General features: G+C 51.9%; 9 protein-coding genes across 9 annotated transcripts; 6 read left to right on the top strand and 3 right to left on the bottom strand.

Moving 5' to 3' along the window:
- Positions 1-290: 290 nt before the first annotated feature.
- Positions 291-3,311, bottom strand: COCSADRAFT_32818 (uncharacterized protein). Its single transcript, XM_007696191.1, has one exon. It carries the CDS (start codon positions 2,941-2,943, stop codon positions 781-783), a length of 2,163 nt encoding a protein of 720 aa, XP_007694381.1. The 5' UTR covers positions 2,944-3,311; the 3' UTR covers positions 291-780.
- A 1,289-nt stretch (positions 3,312-4,600) lies between these two features.
- COCSADRAFT_195868 (uncharacterized protein) lies at positions 4,601-5,109 on the bottom strand (the record flags this gene model as incomplete). Its single annotated transcript, XM_007697114.1, has 2 exons — positions 4,601-4,911; positions 4,965-5,109. The coding sequence occupies 2 exons, from the start codon at positions 5,107-5,109 to the stop codon at positions 4,601-4,603; spliced, it is 456 nt and encodes a 151-aa protein (XP_007695304.1).
- A 768-nt stretch (positions 5,110-5,877) lies between these two features.
- COCSADRAFT_107584 (uncharacterized protein) lies at positions 5,878-7,912 on the top strand. Its single transcript, XM_007697113.1, has 2 exons — positions 5,878-6,143; positions 6,207-7,912. Exons 1-2 carry the CDS (start codon positions 6,026-6,028, stop codon positions 7,532-7,534), a joined length of 1,446 nt encoding a protein of 481 aa, XP_007695303.1. The 5' UTR covers positions 5,878-6,025; the 3' UTR covers positions 7,535-7,912.
- Positions 7,913-8,304: 392 nt separating this feature from the next.
- Positions 8,305-9,340, top strand: COCSADRAFT_76931 (uncharacterized protein; the record flags this gene model as incomplete). Its single annotated transcript, XM_007697112.1, has 2 exons — positions 8,305-8,538; positions 8,591-9,340. The coding sequence occupies 2 exons, from the start codon at positions 8,305-8,307 to the stop codon at positions 9,338-9,340; spliced, it is 984 nt and encodes a 327-aa protein (XP_007695302.1).
- Positions 9,341-9,517: 177 nt separating this feature from the next.
- COCSADRAFT_218025 (uncharacterized protein) lies at positions 9,518-10,990 on the top strand. The gene has a single exon (XM_007697111.1). The coding sequence runs from the start codon at positions 9,695-9,697 to the stop codon at positions 10,820-10,822; it is 1,128 nt and encodes a 375-aa protein (XP_007695301.1). The 5' UTR covers positions 9,518-9,694; the 3' UTR covers positions 10,823-10,990.
- On the bottom strand, positions 10,991-12,074 carry COCSADRAFT_218024 (uncharacterized protein). Its single transcript, XM_007697110.1, has 2 exons — positions 11,858-12,074; positions 10,991-11,659 (listed from the first exon to the last, which is right to left on the bottom strand). The coding sequence occupies exons 1-2, from the start codon at positions 11,886-11,888 to the stop codon at positions 11,160-11,162; spliced, it is 531 nt and encodes a 176-aa protein (XP_007695300.1). The 5' UTR covers positions 11,889-12,074; the 3' UTR covers positions 10,991-11,159.
- Positions 12,075-13,310: 1,236 nt separating this feature from the next.
- On the top strand, positions 13,311-13,741 carry COCSADRAFT_156303 (uncharacterized protein; the record flags this gene model as incomplete). The annotated part of the gene is made up of 2 exons (XM_007697109.1): positions 13,311-13,676; positions 13,730-13,741. 2 exons carry the CDS (start codon positions 13,311-13,313, stop codon positions 13,739-13,741), a joined length of 378 nt encoding a protein of 125 aa, XP_007695299.1.
- A 1,210-nt stretch (positions 13,742-14,951) lies between these two features.
- Positions 14,952-17,450, top strand: COCSADRAFT_132808 (uncharacterized protein). The gene is made up of 2 exons (XM_007697108.1): positions 14,952-16,135; positions 16,201-17,450. Exons 1-2 carry the CDS (start codon positions 15,301-15,303, stop codon positions 17,199-17,201), a joined length of 1,836 nt encoding a protein of 611 aa, XP_007695298.1. The 5' UTR covers positions 14,952-15,300; the 3' UTR covers positions 17,202-17,450.
- Positions 17,451-18,036: 586 nt separating this feature from the next.
- Positions 18,037-18,812, top strand: COCSADRAFT_22321 (uncharacterized protein; the record flags this gene model as incomplete). The annotated part of the gene is made up of 3 exons (XM_007695908.1): positions 18,037-18,042; positions 18,175-18,519; positions 18,633-18,812. The coding sequence occupies 3 exons, from the start codon at positions 18,037-18,039 to the stop codon at positions 18,810-18,812; spliced, it is 531 nt and encodes a 176-aa protein (XP_007694098.1).
- Positions 18,813-18,894: the final 82 nt, after the last annotated feature.

The following is an 18,894-nucleotide window of genomic DNA, read 5'->3' as shown; positions in this document are numbered from 1 at the left end:
CCGGTGACGTGGTAGCACGTGACTGATGCATGGCGAAAAGATTGTGCCAGGGCTACTGTCATCTTGAATGTAATGCAGATGGGTGACGTCAATTTGCCAAAGGTGGAGGTATATATGGGGAATGCAAAACGGTACAAGAACCTGGAGGCTAAGCAATGTGGCGTGCGTTCGGCGTCGTAGATGGTGGAGCTTCGGGCGTGAGGGAAGGTTGGGAGACTAGCATGGCACGAAAACCCCGCATTTTGAGATTAGATCAAGTGGACAGCAGACATAAACAAGACTGCATGTTGGCAGCCTGTACAGGGTAACCTGCAATGGAAACCACATATTCACAACTTCCTCTCATTCTTATTCTTCTTCTTTGTCTTCGCGGACATCTCCGATGTCGTGCTGCGCCAACTACGTAACCCTCGCATTATGCTCCTCCGAGCTGCCTATACCGCACTAATAGGTAAATGAATTTCTGCCGGCATGGAACCGCTCCACTTTACTTCTACCCCTAGTTACTTGGGCTCGCCCTGTGACTATCTGATCAACTATGCTGCACATGACCAATCCGAGTCAAGTGGACAGCCATATGTCCCTGGGTTCAAAGGTACCTTCCTATTCTTCATCTAACGTAGCATTCATGCCATGGCTCCTAGTACCTCCAGGCGCACACCTTCGGGGACCCCGCAATATCCTGGCTCTGTATAGCCTGTCTTTAGCTCTTATCGTCCAACCCCTAGCAATACAAGTCGTTTAGTCCAAGTGTCAAGCCCTAAGCTACACTCACAATGCTCATGGAAGCAAAAGAAATGGTTTGTTCCATGGCTTGATCTTGACCGTTGAGGTATTCTGCTTGGATGGACTAGGGGAACGCGCAGACAGAAGCGAAGAAGGGCCAGTGGGCGAAGTAGGCGAAGTAGGCGAAGCAGGCAAAAGAGGCGAAAGAGGCAAGGTAGGCGAGGCGGGCGAGGTGGCATAACCAGGAGACCGTAGTGGTTCAGGTATTTTAGCATACTTTGTTACAATGGGCCCTGGTCCACACAGCGCATGGAAGTTATCGTTGTTCAGCGATATGGCCGGTGCGTCTATCGTCTCTAGGGAAGCGCTGTCGTCCTCTTTGATTCCAGATAATGTGGCTCGGTCCGAGTAATAGTTCAAGATGGAATTCACCTGTGTTGTACCAGAGCGTATTGTGTCTACATCCGAGCACGTCGAACTTATCGTCGACACCGTTCGAAGTGACGCTATACTAGACGATCTGTCGCGATCCGAACGCGAAGATGATGCGACACCAACGTCATGTCTATGTGCGCCACAGTGTATGTTGGGCATCGAGGTACAGCTGAAGATCTCAAACAATTCATCGCGCACGTCGCGTGCCGTTGGACGAAGCATGGGGTTTTTACTGAGCATAGTTCGGATAAGGGTCAAGATGTCGGCAACTGTGCCAAAGGTCTCGTCATCGCTTTCGCGAGATGCTTTCTCTAATACGGCCATCCAGGTTTCGACCTTGTCAAGATTCTTATGATACGATGAATCAGTACGCGAGTTCTTGCCGCCTGTGTTGATTCTTTGTTTCGATGTACGGTGCTTGATGAAATCATGGGATTTCTTCTTGAGCAAGAAAGTCAAAATTTCCAGGAAGACACAGCCCAAAGAAAAGACATCTGCTTTTTCAGTTTCTTGCCCCTGTGATCGGTGCTGAGGTTTAGGCTCTGATTTCTTGAACCCAAAGTTGAACCCTGAAAAGTCGGTTGTTGGGGATTTTGTTAGCTTCTGACGATGCGAACTGCTGCTGTTCGAAGATCCCGATGAGCTTTTACTTGCGATAGACGCGTGTCGGTCTTTGGATAGGTTGGGCGCCGCGACGGAGGGAGGCAAGTCCTCCACTGGTTCTGAACTTGCATGTGCCTCTGGGGCGTCATATATGTAGGCATCCATAGCATCAGGCTTCTTATCTTTCTGAAACGTCTCCAAGCTGCCAATGTCGCTGAATGCGATCGCATTCTGCTCGTCGACGAGTATCCTGGACGGTCGGATCGCGGAATGACAAAATCCATTTTGATGCAATGTTGCAATGGTATCGGCCAAACAGTATAGCCAGTTAAGCACCAACCACCGTCTCTCAGGCTTTGGCAGTTTCTGATATTGCGCAGGATTGCGATGGTCGATGAAGGTGCGCAAAGTGTGGTGACCGACAAAGTTACTGACAATGTAGCCAGAGCCCTTTGCCGTGTATGACGCCCAGACAGGAGCGAGATGCTCGTGTTCGACTATTCTTGCACTCTCCACGTCTAGGATGAAGTCTTGATGAAAAGCCTCCGGGTCATCTGCATTCCCAAGCGGGAATTTCCGGCGCATGTAGATTTCCTTTGGCTTTTTTGGTAAGTGTATTCGAGACCAGCCTTGCAGGCTGACCGCGACTGGCAAGGTCATGACACTCTCAATCGGTACCTCTTCGTTTTCAGCATAGTCGATATGTACACCTTGTCTTAACTCTCGTAGCAAAAAGGTGAATTGGGTATGGTAAAAGCGAGCATTGGCGTGGTTGTCGCGTCGATTCGATAGCGATAGCTGCTCAATGTCTTCCATTCCAAGAGGGAGGTCGTCATCGTCCCAAGATTTGTCGACAACGGCAAATATGCGATCTGCCTCACCGATCTCGACAAGTATCAGAAATAGCCGCCGTGCCTTCTCCATGATCCATTCGATATAGGTATCGTCGCTCAGATCGCCAAAACCTACAGGCTGGGTGAGACGTTCCCTCTCTTGAGGCTGTAGCCGAGAAGTGACAAAGTCATTTGTGACTCGCTCGTTGATTCTCTCCTCGGTCCACCATATTTGTTGGAGGGCGTACTGAGGGGTGACCAAGCTGTGGCCGGCGTATCCATAGATGAGAGCATTGAGGGCAACCGTTTGGTCGTTCACAACATTGGTCAGTGTCCTGGAGCTCATTGCGGGAAGCTAGAGGCCTGGAATCTTGTTCTTAAGATGGTAGCGTCGATGGTGTCTACCCAGGCTCCTGGTCGTGTGTCCAGCCGGATCCGTAGTGGGCTGTGTATCATTTCCAGCGAATAGGAAGTCGGATGGTGTTGGCTTCAACAACAGAAGAATAGTCGGCCGGTCTGAGCAAGCACAAGTGGGAAGGTATTGTTATTAGGCATCAGCGGGGGCTACAGCCAACGGCTCTCGAGTGTGGTACAAGAGCTGATCGGACTCTCGGAGCGCATCTTGTCGTGGCAAGCGGCATGGCAACGAATACATACAGCATTGGGTCGCCCGCCTAAAAGCGAATCAGCATCAGCACTGCCGATGACGGTGCAGGGCCCAGGAGGCGCGGCAGAGGGCGAGAAAGGGCCTTTTGCCTCAAAAGTTGTATCGGCCCCCGAAGACGGCCGCTGTGTGAATTTGCGACCGGGGTGTTCCAGGCGGTCGGTCGATAAGGCCAAGTAGGAAGCTAGCTAGCGAATAGAAGATGCAGAGAAACAGGTGCTCGGATTGACACGCCAATGATGATTGCGGAGAGGCCGGGAAGCGGGTGGGGCCTAGCATCCGACAGGGAGCAGAGTCTGGTCTTGGTGTGTCTGGTGCAGGCCAACGCCATCGGATGCCGGCTAAAGGACTTGAAATGGTACTGCACACCTAACAATCACGACGCTGCGCCGCATGCAGTGCTCCATTGCGGTCTGCTGTGGGACAACTCCCGGGCTGAGGTCGTGCACAGAGAAGGGTCGACCATCACCTGGATACGGGTTACATGCGGTGCCAGCCAATGCTCATGGCGCGATATCGCCCGCATTTGCAATCACGCAGTAGCAGCATGCAGCGTGATGGGCGGCGGGGACGAGCCAGAACAAGGCGGGCTAGAGATAGGATGTGGCCGTTCACTCGGTATCCACCATCCGAGGCAACACGAGACACCAACTTGACTCGTGGGAGAGCGGAGTCCTTGTTAGATGAAGAGAGATTGCGGCATGGATGAATGAATGGATGGCTTGTCGGCGATACAAGAGCAATACGGTATCGAGGCGTGGGCGTGGCCTGACTTGGAACAGCAGCGAAGACAGGGCCGAGGTGGCGCAATAGAGGAGGTGCTCGTGATTTTGTGCCCATGCACATGAATGTTTTGCATGTGGCAAGGGGAAAAATGCATCCTGAATGTTCGGATAATTGGTCGGAATTGTGTGTCAAAAAGCGAATAAATCGACTGACGTGAGATGGCAGCGCACAGGCCGGCTCAGGAAACCCGGAAGGCCAATTTGACGAAAGCAGGGCCTACCCCATGTTTTCCCACACCCATCGTTCGTCCACACGTCTCTTACCGCTATGTTGGGTCTTCTAGGTGGATACTGATTCAGGCGAAAAGCACCGAATTCCACGTGTCTGTCCGGTTATTGTGCCCTGATAAGCAGTGATCTGCCGCCCTGTCGGCGGTTGGCGGTCTAACTGTTATGGCACAATGCAGTCAGTTCCCTCTAGAGAGATGACATGGCTTGAAACAGCATCATGCAAGAAGATCACGGAAGATTAGAAAGTAACTTTTTGAATTGTGAGGCGCCGGTCACGGCGCGTAGATATACAACGCTCGAGCCGCCCCGTGGCCATCACTGCTTTAAACAGCAGGATCAATGGAGAAGAAGATGTTCCCTTCACTCGGGGCTGATTTGAGCTGGCTCCCTCCTGGATGAGTTCCCTTTGGCCACAGAATGGATCCTCCATTATCACCTGTAACTTGCAATCGGTAGCCGGCAAACGGATCACCAAACACTGTGCTCAAATCGTACCAGACTGTGTCATTGTCCAGGTTGTATGCAAAGACTTGCTGGGGAGCACCAGAGTAGAGGCCGTCTGCACTGTCTGTGACTTTGATGGCAATCCCTCCTGTTTTCTCGTCGCGGCGCATTTCTTCCCAATAGATGCCCCCTGTGGCTGTTAGCCAAGAGAGAAATACTGACACTAACCAGGCAATCACTGACCAGCTTTGATATCATTACGAGCACCGACCGAACTGCCAACCGACCAGACGTATATTGGCTTCGGAGAATTATTGAGAATGACGGCGATACCAGCAGCAGTAGCTGAGCTTGCCAGTGCAAGAAGCGTGGGGATGATAAAACGCATTATACAGAACATGTACGAGGAGAGGCCAGCGCGATTGAATGAACGAATGATTCCACAAGCTATATTATTGAGGGCGGAGTACAGTGGATTTGGCTTGGGGTAGAGTCGACAGTCACAGACTCGTTGGGTGTGTGTCTCATCGTGGCCATCTTATACATCCAACCGACAGCGGTACTACCCCGCCAAAGATCTTGATGACATTGTGCTGACACAAGGTCTTTTCAATCGATTTGGTCATGAATTCGTATCTGACTGGAAAAATGCCGTTACCAATACATTATCAGGCGGATGATAATGCTCGCTTCAAGGATCAACTGCAACACCAATGTTACTTTGCAGATTGGAACAAGTACGTGTCGTGGCGGTGAACTGTCTTTGGACATTTTCAATGGTTTTGTAAATTGCTTGGTGAGCAGCGAGTAGGACCATAATGGCCAGGCCAATATGTTTGAGCAAGGCGTGTATATTGGCAGTACGAAACCAGCCGTCACGATGGCACTATAGAGTGGGGACACACGACTACCCACCCGCACCGGGTGGTTTAGACCGTGCATGTATAATAGATGCACGTATCAAGAGATTCGAATCGACTGGAGGCCTTACAGATGTCGCTATGGAAGAGGGACATGGCAAAGCGGAGACGGTTGCGGGCTGCAGCTACTAGTCGTGTGGAGTTGGGTGCCTGACTAGTAGCGGCGGGAGGCCGGCAGGCGGAGCCTCCAATCCAATCCAGCCCGGCCGGACTGGCCATGTGCAACACGGCGCGCCATCCATACTACTCAGCAAACGATGCTTCTTTCATGACCCTACGCGTCTGGAGACTGTGACTTCTCTGGTGTGTGTACACACATACTCTGTCTTGCTTTTTCGTTGTTGCAACCAGCAGACTTGTCGCCCGACAACGACGACCGCGGGAATGGCGTCTCCCGTGGTAGAGAGCCGCATCGAGCCTCACAAGAAGGCGCACTTCACCCTCCACCTCAGCGACCGCATACGGAACAACGACGATGCGGTCGATTACAGCAGTATCAAATGTTAGTCCTCAACCTAAAACGCACATGCATATCCTGGCGCTTGCTGACTTACGCCCTACGTAGACAATCACAAGCCTACACAGACATCCAACAATCGTTCTACGACACTCTCAGCGCCTTCGTCGAAAAACACCTGCAGCCTGCGCATCGACGATACGAGTGAATCCGGCGACCAGGATGTCTTCACCTTCACGGGGCAAAAGTCACAGCCAAAGAAGTCATACGTCCTCATCTTGGATCCCGCCAGCCAGCAAGCAACCCTAGAGCCGCTCTCGAGTAGCTACACCTTCAATCTTGCTACAAGGAACGGCAAAGACATATCGTCACAGCACGCCAAAATATATCCCAAGAAACTCAAGGACGATGCGCAAGACAAAGACCAGGACGACGACCTGTTTGGCGAGGCGGCTGCAGACGATGAGGGAGGCGACCCTGACCCCGACAACCCCTATGACTTCAGGCACTTCTTGAGCAAGGAAAAGGCGAAGAGAGGCGATGAGTCCGACTATCGCTATGCATCATCGCCAGAGCACCGAACCGGCACAGGCAGCGCTGCTCATACACCGCAATTTGGGGCTCGCGCACCCCCCGCTGCCGCCCCAGTACGGAAGCCCGCTGCAGCTGCTGCGCCCAAGAAGCGCAAGACTACAGCCACAAATCCTATGGTGAAGCCCAAAAAGGCTCAGCCACCACCAGCCGTCCGTCTTCAACGCACAGCAACAGAACCTGCCGCCAAGCCAAAGGGCAAGTCTACCGCACCACCCGCCTCCAAGATCAAATCTGCCGAGGTGATACACTCATCCGACGAGTCCGACGGCGAAATTGCATCCTCACCAGCACCTCCCTCTCCAGCGCCTGAACAAAACCAGCGACATCACCATGATGAAGACGAGGCAGAGGACGAATCAGATGACGACGGTGGTCTCGAAATCGAAGTACCCGATGCGCGCCCACCACGACGCAAGAATGGTGCATTGGCAGCTCGCAGTCTGGGCCATAACCTGGGCGCTGGTTATATGCGTTCTCCATCCAACGGCCCCATATCTCTTGCCAGCGCAGCTAACAGCGATGTAGAGGGCTCTCCCAACCCGCACGCACGCAACCGCAACACACAGGATGAGATTGACTTTGGCGATTTGGGCGGCGATGACGCTGAAGGCGACGATGACGATGAGGAAGAGGAGGAGGATGCAGAGGAGTACGGATACAATGACAGAGACGTCGAGCCCATGGATATTGGACCTCCTGTACAGCCAGATACGACCAGTCACGACCACAAACACGGTGCAATTGCAGAAATTCCCGCCGACGATGACGAAGACGATCTAGAAGAGTTGATGAGGAGAGGGCTGGAAGGTGGAGATAGTAGTGAAGAAAGCGAAGAGGAGTGAAACTATGCTCCGTATACCAAACTACCTTACCGTCCATCCATGTCAATCCCACCGCCCGACCGGAGACAATGTGCGACAAAAAAGTCGCAACCAGTCGAGCTACAAGAGATGATGGGACTGGCCCGCCATGGTACATCTTGCGGATATTCCGTTTCATCCATCTTCTCCATACCCGAGCGAAGAATCTCAGGGTGGAAGGCCATGCGCGGGCACAAATGGTAACATGAGCAGTCACCCTTATTTTCTTGACTGTTGAAATGATGACGGGTCCTGCCGTGTTGCAGGCAGATAGACTGCATAATCATGCACTCAATGATAACATATGAACTCAGACCTCGTATAAATCAATGAACTACTCAAGTCTAAAAATAGCAAGCCCACACGTTCGGTCATCACAAGCATATTTGCAAGTACTATTACGGCAACAAGTCATTCACGTGTTCAACGTTTCTTTTACCTTTGCCAACCACGAATGAAACTTGTGGCATCTTGGCAATTCTGTAGCAATCTCAGGCACAATGCCGTCTGCCATGGATTTTGCCTGTTCGTGACCAAGAGCCCGGGGGTGAATGATCGCCAGGAATCTAGAATTGTCAATCCCCACGTCGACGGTCCCTGCGCTAGCGTGCCGTTGACCGAGGCATCCGCACGCGTCATCTCTCCGCCATCTTGGGCAGTCTCTCTTTCCCCTTTAACAATATCTCCTCTATTCTTACTTGACCCTCAGTCTCTCGTTAACTTTTCTTTTTTCACACTCGTTCCATGTAACCATGCGTTTGTTTGCTCTATTTGGTATTGCGACTGTTGTCGCCGCGTCGTCGTCCCTCGAACACAAGGTTAAAGAGATCCATGCTCCGGCTGTCAAGGAAGCGACCCCAGTAATCACCGTGATCGACGCGAACAAGACCTACGCCGTCAAGTATGGATGTGCCGGATGTCCGTTTGGCGTGTTGAAGACTCCTCATGCAGCAGAATGGATCCATCCACCTCCTCAAAACTCCTTGGTAAGCGCATCTTGTCGCGGCGCATGGGCGAGCCGCGCTGACAATACTACAGATATTAACACTTGCCATTGACAAGTCGGGGTCTGCTCTGCTCCTCAATGACGAGCGCGTCTTTCCTCTTGATCCGTTGCCTCTGCGCATTAGTGCCGTGCAGGTGCCGACAGATCTCGCTGAAGACGAAGCAGATGAGCAAGCCGAGGAGGTCAAGTCTAAGAGAATCAGGTTTCCACTGCAGTATGAACACACTGTGTTCCGAGCCGAAGGAAATGGAGAAGTATGGCTCCAGTTCAACGTGACTGGTCTTGCCTGGGGAGAGGAAGCTGCACCATTCAAATTGGGCCATACAGTCTTACAGGTGCTACTGCGTGAGCAACACAGTCTTCCAGAGACCCCAGGCCAAAAAGGGTATGACCATGCCCTTTCTATTGCAAGTGTGCAAGTCGTTGAAGAAAAGGACTGTGTTCAGCCGCCCAGGATGAAGTGCGGCAGGCTGGCCATGATACGAACCGCCTTTGACCCGAACGAGTGGGACGACTATGGCAAATTTGGCACATGGGCAAGGACGTGGAATGTGGCTATTGACAAACTAGGCGCGCTTTGGTCTGGCTCTTCACAAGGCAATTTGCTGCTCCCTTTGTCATTGCTGCTTGCCGCTAGCGTTCTTGTGGCACGCTGCATTTGGCAGCTCAGGCAGCAGATACAGGCTGGCGGGGGTTCAGCCGCCGAGTCTTGGTTGTTGGGCTGCCATGCGCCGCCGGCATATGCAGACATCCCAGTGATCAAGATTGAGCAGTATGATTAGAGTCGGAGAGTTGGGGAGCATTGGATCGCAATCTAATCAAGTGGTTCGGAACTGTTGCCGCTATCTCCGCAATGCATCCCGACGTGTGCACATGCCCTCTTGGCTGTATGGCTTCAACACTGCAGTTACACTCATGGCTGCACACCTGCCGCCCTTTTTTGCCCTACATGTCCCGCCTATGCCGCTGCTCTAGTTTGTGCATCGCGGGCGCACCCGGGTGGGTGTACGGGTTTTAGCCAATGATGTTGCCTAGCTTACCCATTCATCTATGCAGCCTACATCTACACATCTAGCCCTTGGCCCCCCTCTCTCTCTCTCTCTCAGCTCTACTGCCTTTTTCCAAGCCCCAAAACTATGTCTGTCACTGTCGACCAGTACAGGGAGGAATGGCCCAAGCAGTTCGAAAAAATAAAGGCAGAGTTAGAGAATCACCTGCGAGACGTCGACTACCTCTCAATCGAGCACGTGGGTAGCACATCAGTGCCAGGATTAGCTGCCAAACCCATTATCGATATTGACGTAATTGTCTCTCGCGATAACTTGCAGTCAGCTATTGATGCTCTGACAACGAACGGCAAGTTTGACCACCTAGGAGAACTCGGAGTCGTCGACCGCCATGCCTTCAAAGACCCCAACCAGTCCATCTCTCACAACATCTACGTGTGTGTAGACGGCGCAGTCCAAACCCGCAACCACCTCAACCTCCGCGACACTCTCCGCACAAACAGCGAGCTGCGAGACGAGTACGCCCGCGTCAAACTCGAACTCGCCGCTACCTCAACCAACATCGTCGACTACGTCTACGCCAAAAGCACTGTAATCCAAAAAATCCTCTCAGCCTCCCAAGGCTTCACAAAAGACGAACTCGCCTCCATCGCCCGCCAAAACCTCAAAGGCGAACGCTTCGGCGCAATTAAAACGCCCCGCTTGCTCCTCCGCGAATTCGTAACCCAAGACATAGCAGGTTACTATGCGCTCGAATCCAGCGAGGCAAACGCCCGCTACCAATCCTGGGCCCCGCGAACCCCCCAGCAAGCCCGCGAGCTGGTCCTCCAGAATATTCGAAACCACAACGACGTGCCGCGCACCATCTACGAACTCGCGGTCGAAACCCTCGACACGGCCACTTTCATCGGGCGCGTCGGCGCAAAAACCTCGCAGGCGAATTCCGATAAGTTGCCCGGTGAATCCAGCATTAAGCCCGTTACGCACGCGGATTTGTGGTTTTCTTTCTTACCAGAGTATCAAGGAAAGGGGTTTGCGACGGAGGCGATGACGGCGTTTATCGGGGCGATTAAGGAGAGGATTCAGGATGTAGGGAAAGTGGAGATGGAGATTGAATGTGATCCGCGGAATGAGGCGAGTTGGAAGTTGGCGGAGCGGTTGGGGTTTGAGAGGCATAGCTTGACCAAGGAAAAGGAGATAATTAAGGGGGAGTGGGTGGATAGTTTGGTGATGAGGAAGGTTGTTGGGGACGCGTGAGTGTTTTTTCTTTATTTTCTTTCTCTTCCTCTTCCTCTTCCCTTCCTTTCAACCGTTTTTGTTTGGATTACGTTGGGTGATTGATGGATGAGTGGATGAAGAGGGAAGAGTGCTGACTTCAAACTTAGGCCTATAGGACGCAAACACGTGAGGCGGAGCAGCAAAATGAGTTCATCGATGCGCTTGGATCCCGCAGAGCTATACGAGACATGTCATTGAGTTCCCCATATAAACTACGAAGCCCCCTCCAAAAAAAAAGAATTTATTTCAAAAGATGTGTTTCTCAGATGTTAACCCCCATTCATGATCCCAGCCCCACACTTCCCCAAACTTCCACTTAAATAGGCACCGCAGTACTGATATCAATCAACGTAATGGGCGCAATATCATTCGGCGTCGGTGCCGCACCTGCATCCCCTCCATCTCCCCCAGATGTAGCCGTAGCAGTAGGCAAAGTAATCAACGTAATAGGTTCCAATCCCCCACCCGTCGCCGTTGCCGCTTCGGTGGACAGCGTAATCAATGTCACAGGCGCCAAATCAACACTCGTGCTCATACTCGCAACGGTCGTATTCGGAAACGGAACAGAGATATTGCCTGTCGGCGCGTAGATAGGGACGGTAACGGTAACAGTTTTGGTCACTGTAGTTGTGAGTTTGCAGCTCGAGCCGTGCAAGTGGGGGGAGGGAGGGTGCCGGGGTGCGGGTGCGACGAGGGCGAGGGTGAGGGTGAGGGTTGGGAGGAGGAAGAGGTGGGCGCGGAGGAACATTGTTGGTTTGTAAAGAAGGGGTGATTTTTTTTTTGCTTGGAGAGATGGTGTTTGTAGGGGTGGTGGTGCTAGGGTGGGTTGTCAGGAGCTGGTGTTTTATATGGCTGAGATTTTTGGGTTGAAGGAGGTGGAGAGAGTGACGCGTGTGCATGTTGTTTTGGTGAGGAGAAGGATGAGAGAGGTGTGATATGTGGCTGCTTGAGGCTGTTCTTGTCTCCAATTACAGTCTGTGTTGCAACGCCGTGGTCTCGTTGGGGGGGACTTGCAATCTCCGTTGTGCTGTTTGTGTGGAGGCATTGCTGCTGAAGTCTGGTGCAATGGGCGGTTTCATTGGGGAGGCTGGCGGAAGTGGCTGTTCGGGGTGGCGATAGTTTACGTGTACGCCTCTTGGTGTCCGTTTATCAACTGTTCCTACGTAGTTTTTTTTTAATTGTTAAGCCATTGCCCTCTTTACTCGAGACACTGCGGTCAAAGTTATAATGGCTTGACCTGACAGCATAATTTTGCTTGAAAATCATTTCGATACCCTTTTTCTTTTGAATCTGCTTATCTGGTCGTGAAAACAAAACAATATGTTGATCTCGTTCATGTTGTGACACGGTAGTCTCACGGTATCGGACTTTGCGTTGCGATAGGGTGTGTGGCGTCCGCGATGTCCGGACAAACACTTTATCCAAAGATTGGCTTGTAACGAAGTCCGAAGTCCAAGGTAGAGCGATTAGCCCAGACACATCTTCCACACGTCTGTTCAATTGGGTTGAAATTGAAATAGAGTATTTCCAGTGAAATCTCCGGGCATGCTCCTTCTCCATACATTTCTGAAAGTCTAATCTCACCGCCATTGACCAACAGCAATGCAACCCGCTTGGTTCACTAGCTCGGAGCTTTCCATGTAGCTGGACGGATGGTTGCATTCTGGTTGTCACACAACATGTGCATGCTGTTACCAGGTATTGGCATTACTAGGGGTTTACCAAATAGAAGAACAACGGGCCGATTCGAGGTAACATGGACAGTTCTTGGCTACGAGGATGCAGCGCGGAGTATTTGGGGCAAGGCCTGCCAAGTATGTCTGCACATAATGGGGAACTCGGCCAGAGGTTTTCTGTAGCCTAGTATGTATGTCGTACTGTCATTTCAGCTCATGTATAATATCCGCCGTGCAGTAGTGGCCGGATATAGCATCTGCTCGGCCCGTTGCAGTGCGCTTTCAGGCGTCCACTCTTAAGTATTTCAGTACCGAAGATTAGCCGACATGATCGGAAGCCAGCAGGCAAAGGCTGAAGGAATTACGTTTAATTGTGGCTTGGGAAACGCGTATGTTTGTGGACACTGCCATTGTGGCTGAAACGTTGGCAGGGGTGTATTTCTCGATGCGAGCAGGAGATGTGGAAATTGTTCTTTCCGATGCTGATAACTATCCTTGATTCAATATGCTTCCAATTTCTTGGAGTGGATATCATGCACTGTGATCTCTGCATTGCTGGCTGCATGCAATGCCTAGTATTTGCAAACTTTTAGCACGTAGAAAATGAGACCGGAAGGGCTAAGACCAGATAGGACTAGAGGACTCGCCAACGGCAGATCCCTGCAAGTCAAATGCCGATCATCGAGCTTTGACAGTCCCGCGGTGTAAAGTCGCACATTGACCCGAGAATCTCTCATAGCAATCCACATAATTTTGTCCAATATTCCCACTCTATCTAGCATACATACATGATGGCGGAACCTAGTCCAAGCACGAATGATGCGCCAGATACACAGCCAGAGGCCCCAAGCACGAAGGCAGCAGGGTCGAGCGAGACGCAGGCAGAGTCGACGGCTTCAGCAAGTCATCAAGTGTCACCAGCAGCAGCAGCATGTGGTCAATGCGGCAAATCGGCAGACTCACTCAAGCAGTGCATAAAATGCCACAGCGTAGCCTACTGCAACAAGGACTGTCAAAAGGCACATTTCAAAGCACACAAAAAAGCATGTCCCATCTTGGCGCAAGAGTACGTAAAGCAGCATGAGCCCAAGATGGCAAGTCGATCGAGCGGGGCAGCAAAGGGAGGGGCACGGGAGAGAGGGCTGCAGAAGTGGCAGGTAAGTGTGATGTGAATAGCAAACAGGAGGGGCAGATGCTAATGTTTTCCAAGTTCGATACCTAGGTGTTCTGGGTGACGATGTGTTTGTGAAATTGGGGATGGATGAAAGACTGGGGGGGGGGGATGGAGCGAAAGACACTCAACAAGAAAGAAGCTGGTTGTTTGTGGGGGTTGAGAAATGTATTGATTGAAACGTACGTGTCGTGGAGCAACAATGTAGAACAAGGACGTGCATGCCGTTTGTCACATGGTATGACGGGACGATTGAGCCAAACGACTTTTTTTTTCCTTTGGTGAGTGGTGTACTTAGGTCCAGGGTAGTAATCGGCTAGTGGCTTTGGCAAGGCCCTGGCGGCTGACGCGCAGCAGACTGATCGGCCGCACATTCGGCAGCAAAGAGGAGCGGTTTCAAGTATGGACAGGGGGTGAACCTTAATGGAGCAAGCAAAAGGCAGCATGGTGTTGTATGCTCGGAGTCCGGGCTGATGCAGAGGGCGAGGAGAGGAGAGGAGAGAAGAGGAGAGAAGAGGAGTGGGACCGGGATAGGGTCGCTTAATTGGCGCTAGGCAGCAGTAAAAGAGAAGGAGAGTGAGAAATCTAGACTCGCATAGACTGATTTCCCAAACGGAGGGCTTACAGTGCATCTGGCGTCTGGCGGCTGGCATTTGACATGGGAAAGCAAGCAGTCGTGTGCAAAGTCAAGCATGGCAGCCGAGATTCAAGCCGCCAGTCGAGCAGCAAGGCAGAACAGGCCCGAAAAGGATGCGGCGCTCTTGTCCAGACTATCAGTGGGCTGCAGCTGCATGCGTGCGATGCATCAGATAGAGGCGCTAGCTGGTGTAGGGACATAGGGCCTTGCCGTGCACGAGCGAGGGGAGCGGGATATACTTATGTAAGTAAGTACACTTGCAACTATGTACTATGTACATGTACTTGGTAGTCGACATGTACATAGGTATGGGGTATGGGTGTAGTAGCGGTGGTAGTATGTACAGGGGAGCATGTATCAGGTAGTACCGGTCCAACCATTCCACAGCCCTGCTGACCTGAGGGTTTGGGGGCGTGCAGACGACTCTGTTGGTCAGGCCATTTCTGATCCATCTGAATGCTCTCGAGGCCGGGGTCTAGAACTCACGGTGCTGAGACCCTGGCGTTTGCACACGCACTAGCATCAACTGCAGCGCCAGCGCCGGGTGGGCCCACGGTCAGCCACTACACGCCCGTTCTCTCGCTCCCTCCATGTACCATTCCATTGCTATCCCTCCCTCCCTCTCTCGATCCATCCTGCTGCTTTTTCCCCGCTGTCGTGCTGTGCTGTGCGGTGCTGCTGTCCTTGTCGCACTCTGGGCCAGGCCTTGGCAATCGCTCCCTCGCACAGCCCTGCGTCTTCACCTCCCCCCATACCCATACCCTCCGCCCCGTCGTCTTCGCTGTCGTCTTCCTCCCCCACGGCCGTTGATTGCCGCCCCGCAGCAAAAACTAGTCAAGCGGTTTGGTTCCTGGCCGCCAGATCCTCCAGCCACGTCTCCGTGCGCCTGTCTCTCCCGCCCGCCCAGGACAGGTAGCGTGACTGCACTGCGCTGCGCCTTGGTGGCCTGCAAACATCACAATCGACGTTTGCCATGACCGATCCCAATCCCCGGACCCAAGTCTTCGACCAGCTCCAGCTCCATGCTGACGCCACCACCCTTCTCCCCTCCCAACTCCCATCCCAACCCCACGAGCCCTTTCCCAACTCCATCCCACCGACGCCGGATGAAGCAGCACAAGCGGGTCCCTGCTCCAACACCGTGGTTCCCGACACCATTTCTTCATTTCTCGACGCTTCCCTGCCGCAGCCCTTCCCCCTGCCTTCCGCCTTACCCCAGCCTCTCACCACGCCCATCACTGAAGATCGTCCAAATGTCGATCTGACCCTCAATTTACCTCAAAGTAGTCTTTCGCTTCCTCCGCCAACAATAATCAAGGCAAAGCATAGTTTACGCCTGCCCTCGTTCCATGCCCTGGGTATTGCCGCGCCCCACCCTGACCATATTCTGGCCCAACCTGATCTGCCCTTCTCTCCACTAGGCGCGGGGCCACTATCAAAGCCAGAAGACCCTCTCCATGCACTCAGCCCGCTGGCTCCCAATTGTAACAACCTCACTACGGCCGGCCGCCTCCACACCCCCGTCACCAGTCCGAAGGCAGTAACAGCACGCGTGGGCCCTCCTCTCTCCACCCACACGCCCCCTTCGGACTCGGAGCCAGGAACCATCAACTGGGGTTCCTTTATGAACCCTCGTACTGCTACACTAGGCTCGCCTCCCCACTCGGATCCAGGTATCTCGCCCAGTGTAAACACTACCGCTCGTGAATTAGCTCCTCCCCAAGCACAAATCATCGTGCCAACTCACGCGCCACTCCCCGAAGCACAGAGAATGGCTACATGGATCGAAATGGCTAAGAGCACAATTAGTAAGTGATCGCCCTCTCCCTCTTTTACCCATTCTATCTCTTTTTGCTGTGCTAAACTCTTCAAGTACACGAATCTGGATGTCTAGGCCTAGACTCTGTCAGAATCCTTTCTCATGCCCTCCCTTGTCCTTCTACAGCGGGCCATGTGTTTGGCGACGTCATTGCTTCGATTCACGACGCTTCTTCGACACACACTTCATGGATCAATGTATTCCATGCTCTCCCTGGACGCTACACCCTCCTCGACTTGCCCAAGTCGCCCCCTTCAACACCAGGTCCCGCAGTCGGAGGCGACTCGTATTTTACCAGCAAGGTTTTCGACAGTGCAGTCGCCATACCCGACTACCAGCTCGACTCGAAACTTTTGCCGCTATCCCCTAGACCTGTAGTTCCCCCAGGCAGTATCAACATATCAATCGTCGAGAGATACATTCCGCCCACGAATACAAACGAATTTGCTGAAATGTTTACATTCCACGGTCGGTCCTTGCTGTACGACCGCTTGATCGAACTCTCCAGTGACAATGGCATTTTGCTCTTCATCTACCCAACAAAAACAGGCGCAAAGACGTTTATGAGGCAGTACCTCGGACCCATCCTCGATCCGCTATTGCGTTCTGTGACGGTAGTGCACGAGCTTCACTCGGAGCTAGGAAGAGATATAGGTCAAATGGGCTCGGTCAACTACCTTGATGTTTATGAGCATCTAGAAGTCCAAGTGCGAAGATTTTGTCACGCAATGAGTGAGCGACACCTAAGGGCTGACAAAAAGGCGGCGTACCAAGTTATACATGCCGCAAAAGAAGATATTCTACTGGAAAGATCAGCATGGGCAGACGATTGGTGGATTAAACAGGAAAAGCCTCGTGTGCGAGACGTTGTCATGAAGTACTTCAACAAATCCAAGAAGCTTCCCATGGGCGAAATGAGCGCTGCCTCGCTCATCCAGCATGTCCTCGATGGCGTATCAAAACGAGAGTATCAAGATGGAGCGCCTACCAAGGGTGTCGAAGTGGGCGTCTTCATAATTAAGAAAACCAAAGTCACAACAACAGCAGACCAATAACATCATGGGCATAAGCCTACCGAAGGTGCAAAGGGGGTCAACTCGAAGCACAGCAGTTGGGGAATTTGAACCCACAAATCTCCGAATTTCCTTGTTTGATGACCTTGCGAGTACCCCATTCTCCGCATAGCATTGCGCGGCGTTAGCAGCATTTGAGACCTGTCTGGAACAGTACAAAAAGGAAGATATAATTGTAATACCCAGTGATGATTTAGACTATCAAGATATAGCAACGATTTCGGACGTCATTTTCTAGTCATGTTTCATGGACGTAGCAGTGCTGAAAGCCGTCGTGATGTGAACATGAGCCTTGCAATCTTCGTCCTTTGCCTTGCAGCAATAACAAGCCCTTGAAAGCGCCAAGCCCTTAGCGCGAAAATCTGCCTTGTACTAACCTTTTCCTTCTCCATCACGGTCCACCCGCAACGCCATGTAGAACCTCTGAACATTGCTCACTACAAAAGCACTACAACGTGCGAGGCTAAATCCGACTGCGCATGTGACCCCAAAACCGCGTACAGCTTCATCTTCGCCAAGTGGGTACGTATCATCTCTTATCAGACTATGTGTGCTTTTACTGGCTGCGGCTACTTTGCATGCATGCCATGATGCAGAGAGTTAATCAAAACGATAAAGACGTGCAGTCAATTAGCGGAATTTTCCATGCGCGATCGGGATTTTTGTTTTCTGCTATTCGAAAAAAAGTGGATGGTGTGAGGGATTATACATGACAAAACTGACTCACGTAGAAATATACAGTCAGTGTACTTGAAGATCCCGTGATTTGCGTTTGTCCGAGCAGCAATTGTGGAAAAAGTACCATCCAATCATAGCCATGCATGTAAGTAACGACGAGCATACCAAGAGAGAATGGAAGAAAAAGAGAAGAAAAAAAAAGATAAAATTCACTTCAACCTCGACAATCATATCACACCATGGAAACTCGCTCTCCCACTCACATGAACCTACTTAGATCAAAACCCCCCAAGCCGCCCTCCTCACCAACCACGAGGTCCTCCTGCACCTCCTCGCCGAAGAAGCCGAATATACAGGAACCGACTCGACGAACCGCAAGCGCAAGAAGCCCTCTGGCCTCACCCACATGCTGCGCGATGGCCTTGCCTACCTGCAAACCCCCGACTACACCACCACCGCGCTCGTAGACACGCATCCCAGTCGGCCCATGACCCTGTACAAGGGACCCAACAGCCTGTTCCGCGCTCTAGCACCAAAATATCGATTGAATAAGGCGGAGTATCTGCAGATTTATAATTTGAGACCAACGACGCAGGTTATGCTTGAGTTGGTTGTTGAAGAGGTACGTTCTTCCTCCCCTCTCCCTTCCTTTCATTCTGTCTTCCAAATTTTCACGTGACTCTACGCTTTTTTGAGGGGGGAGGTGGATAAAGCTGATAGATATGGGATGTATAGGCAGGTACACGTTTTACAGAAGACGAACTACACGATATGCTAGCCATCATCCAGCAAGTGTTTGACGAGGAAGAAGCACAGATTCCGGAGGGAGTCGAGGATGTGGAGATGCCCAAGATAGCGAATAAGCTGTTGGGTGCTGCGAATAAGAAGAAGAGGAAGGTTAAGAGGAAGGTTTGAAGGTGTGGTGACGAAGGAGAGAATAAATGCGGCAAGTGAAGTAGAGAAAGAACAAGAAGAGATGTAATAGGAGTTTTTGGTA

The sequence above is a fragment of the Bipolaris sorokiniana genome, assembly GCF_000338995.1.
Source record: "Bipolaris sorokiniana ND90Pr unplaced genomic scaffold COCSAscaffold_1, whole genome shotgun sequence".
Lineage (NCBI taxonomy): Eukaryota > Fungi > Ascomycota > Dothideomycetes > Pleosporales > Pleosporaceae > Bipolaris > Bipolaris sorokiniana.
The sequence above is the reverse complement of the archived record's forward strand: the minus strand, read 5'-3'. Positions and strand labels throughout refer to the sequence as shown.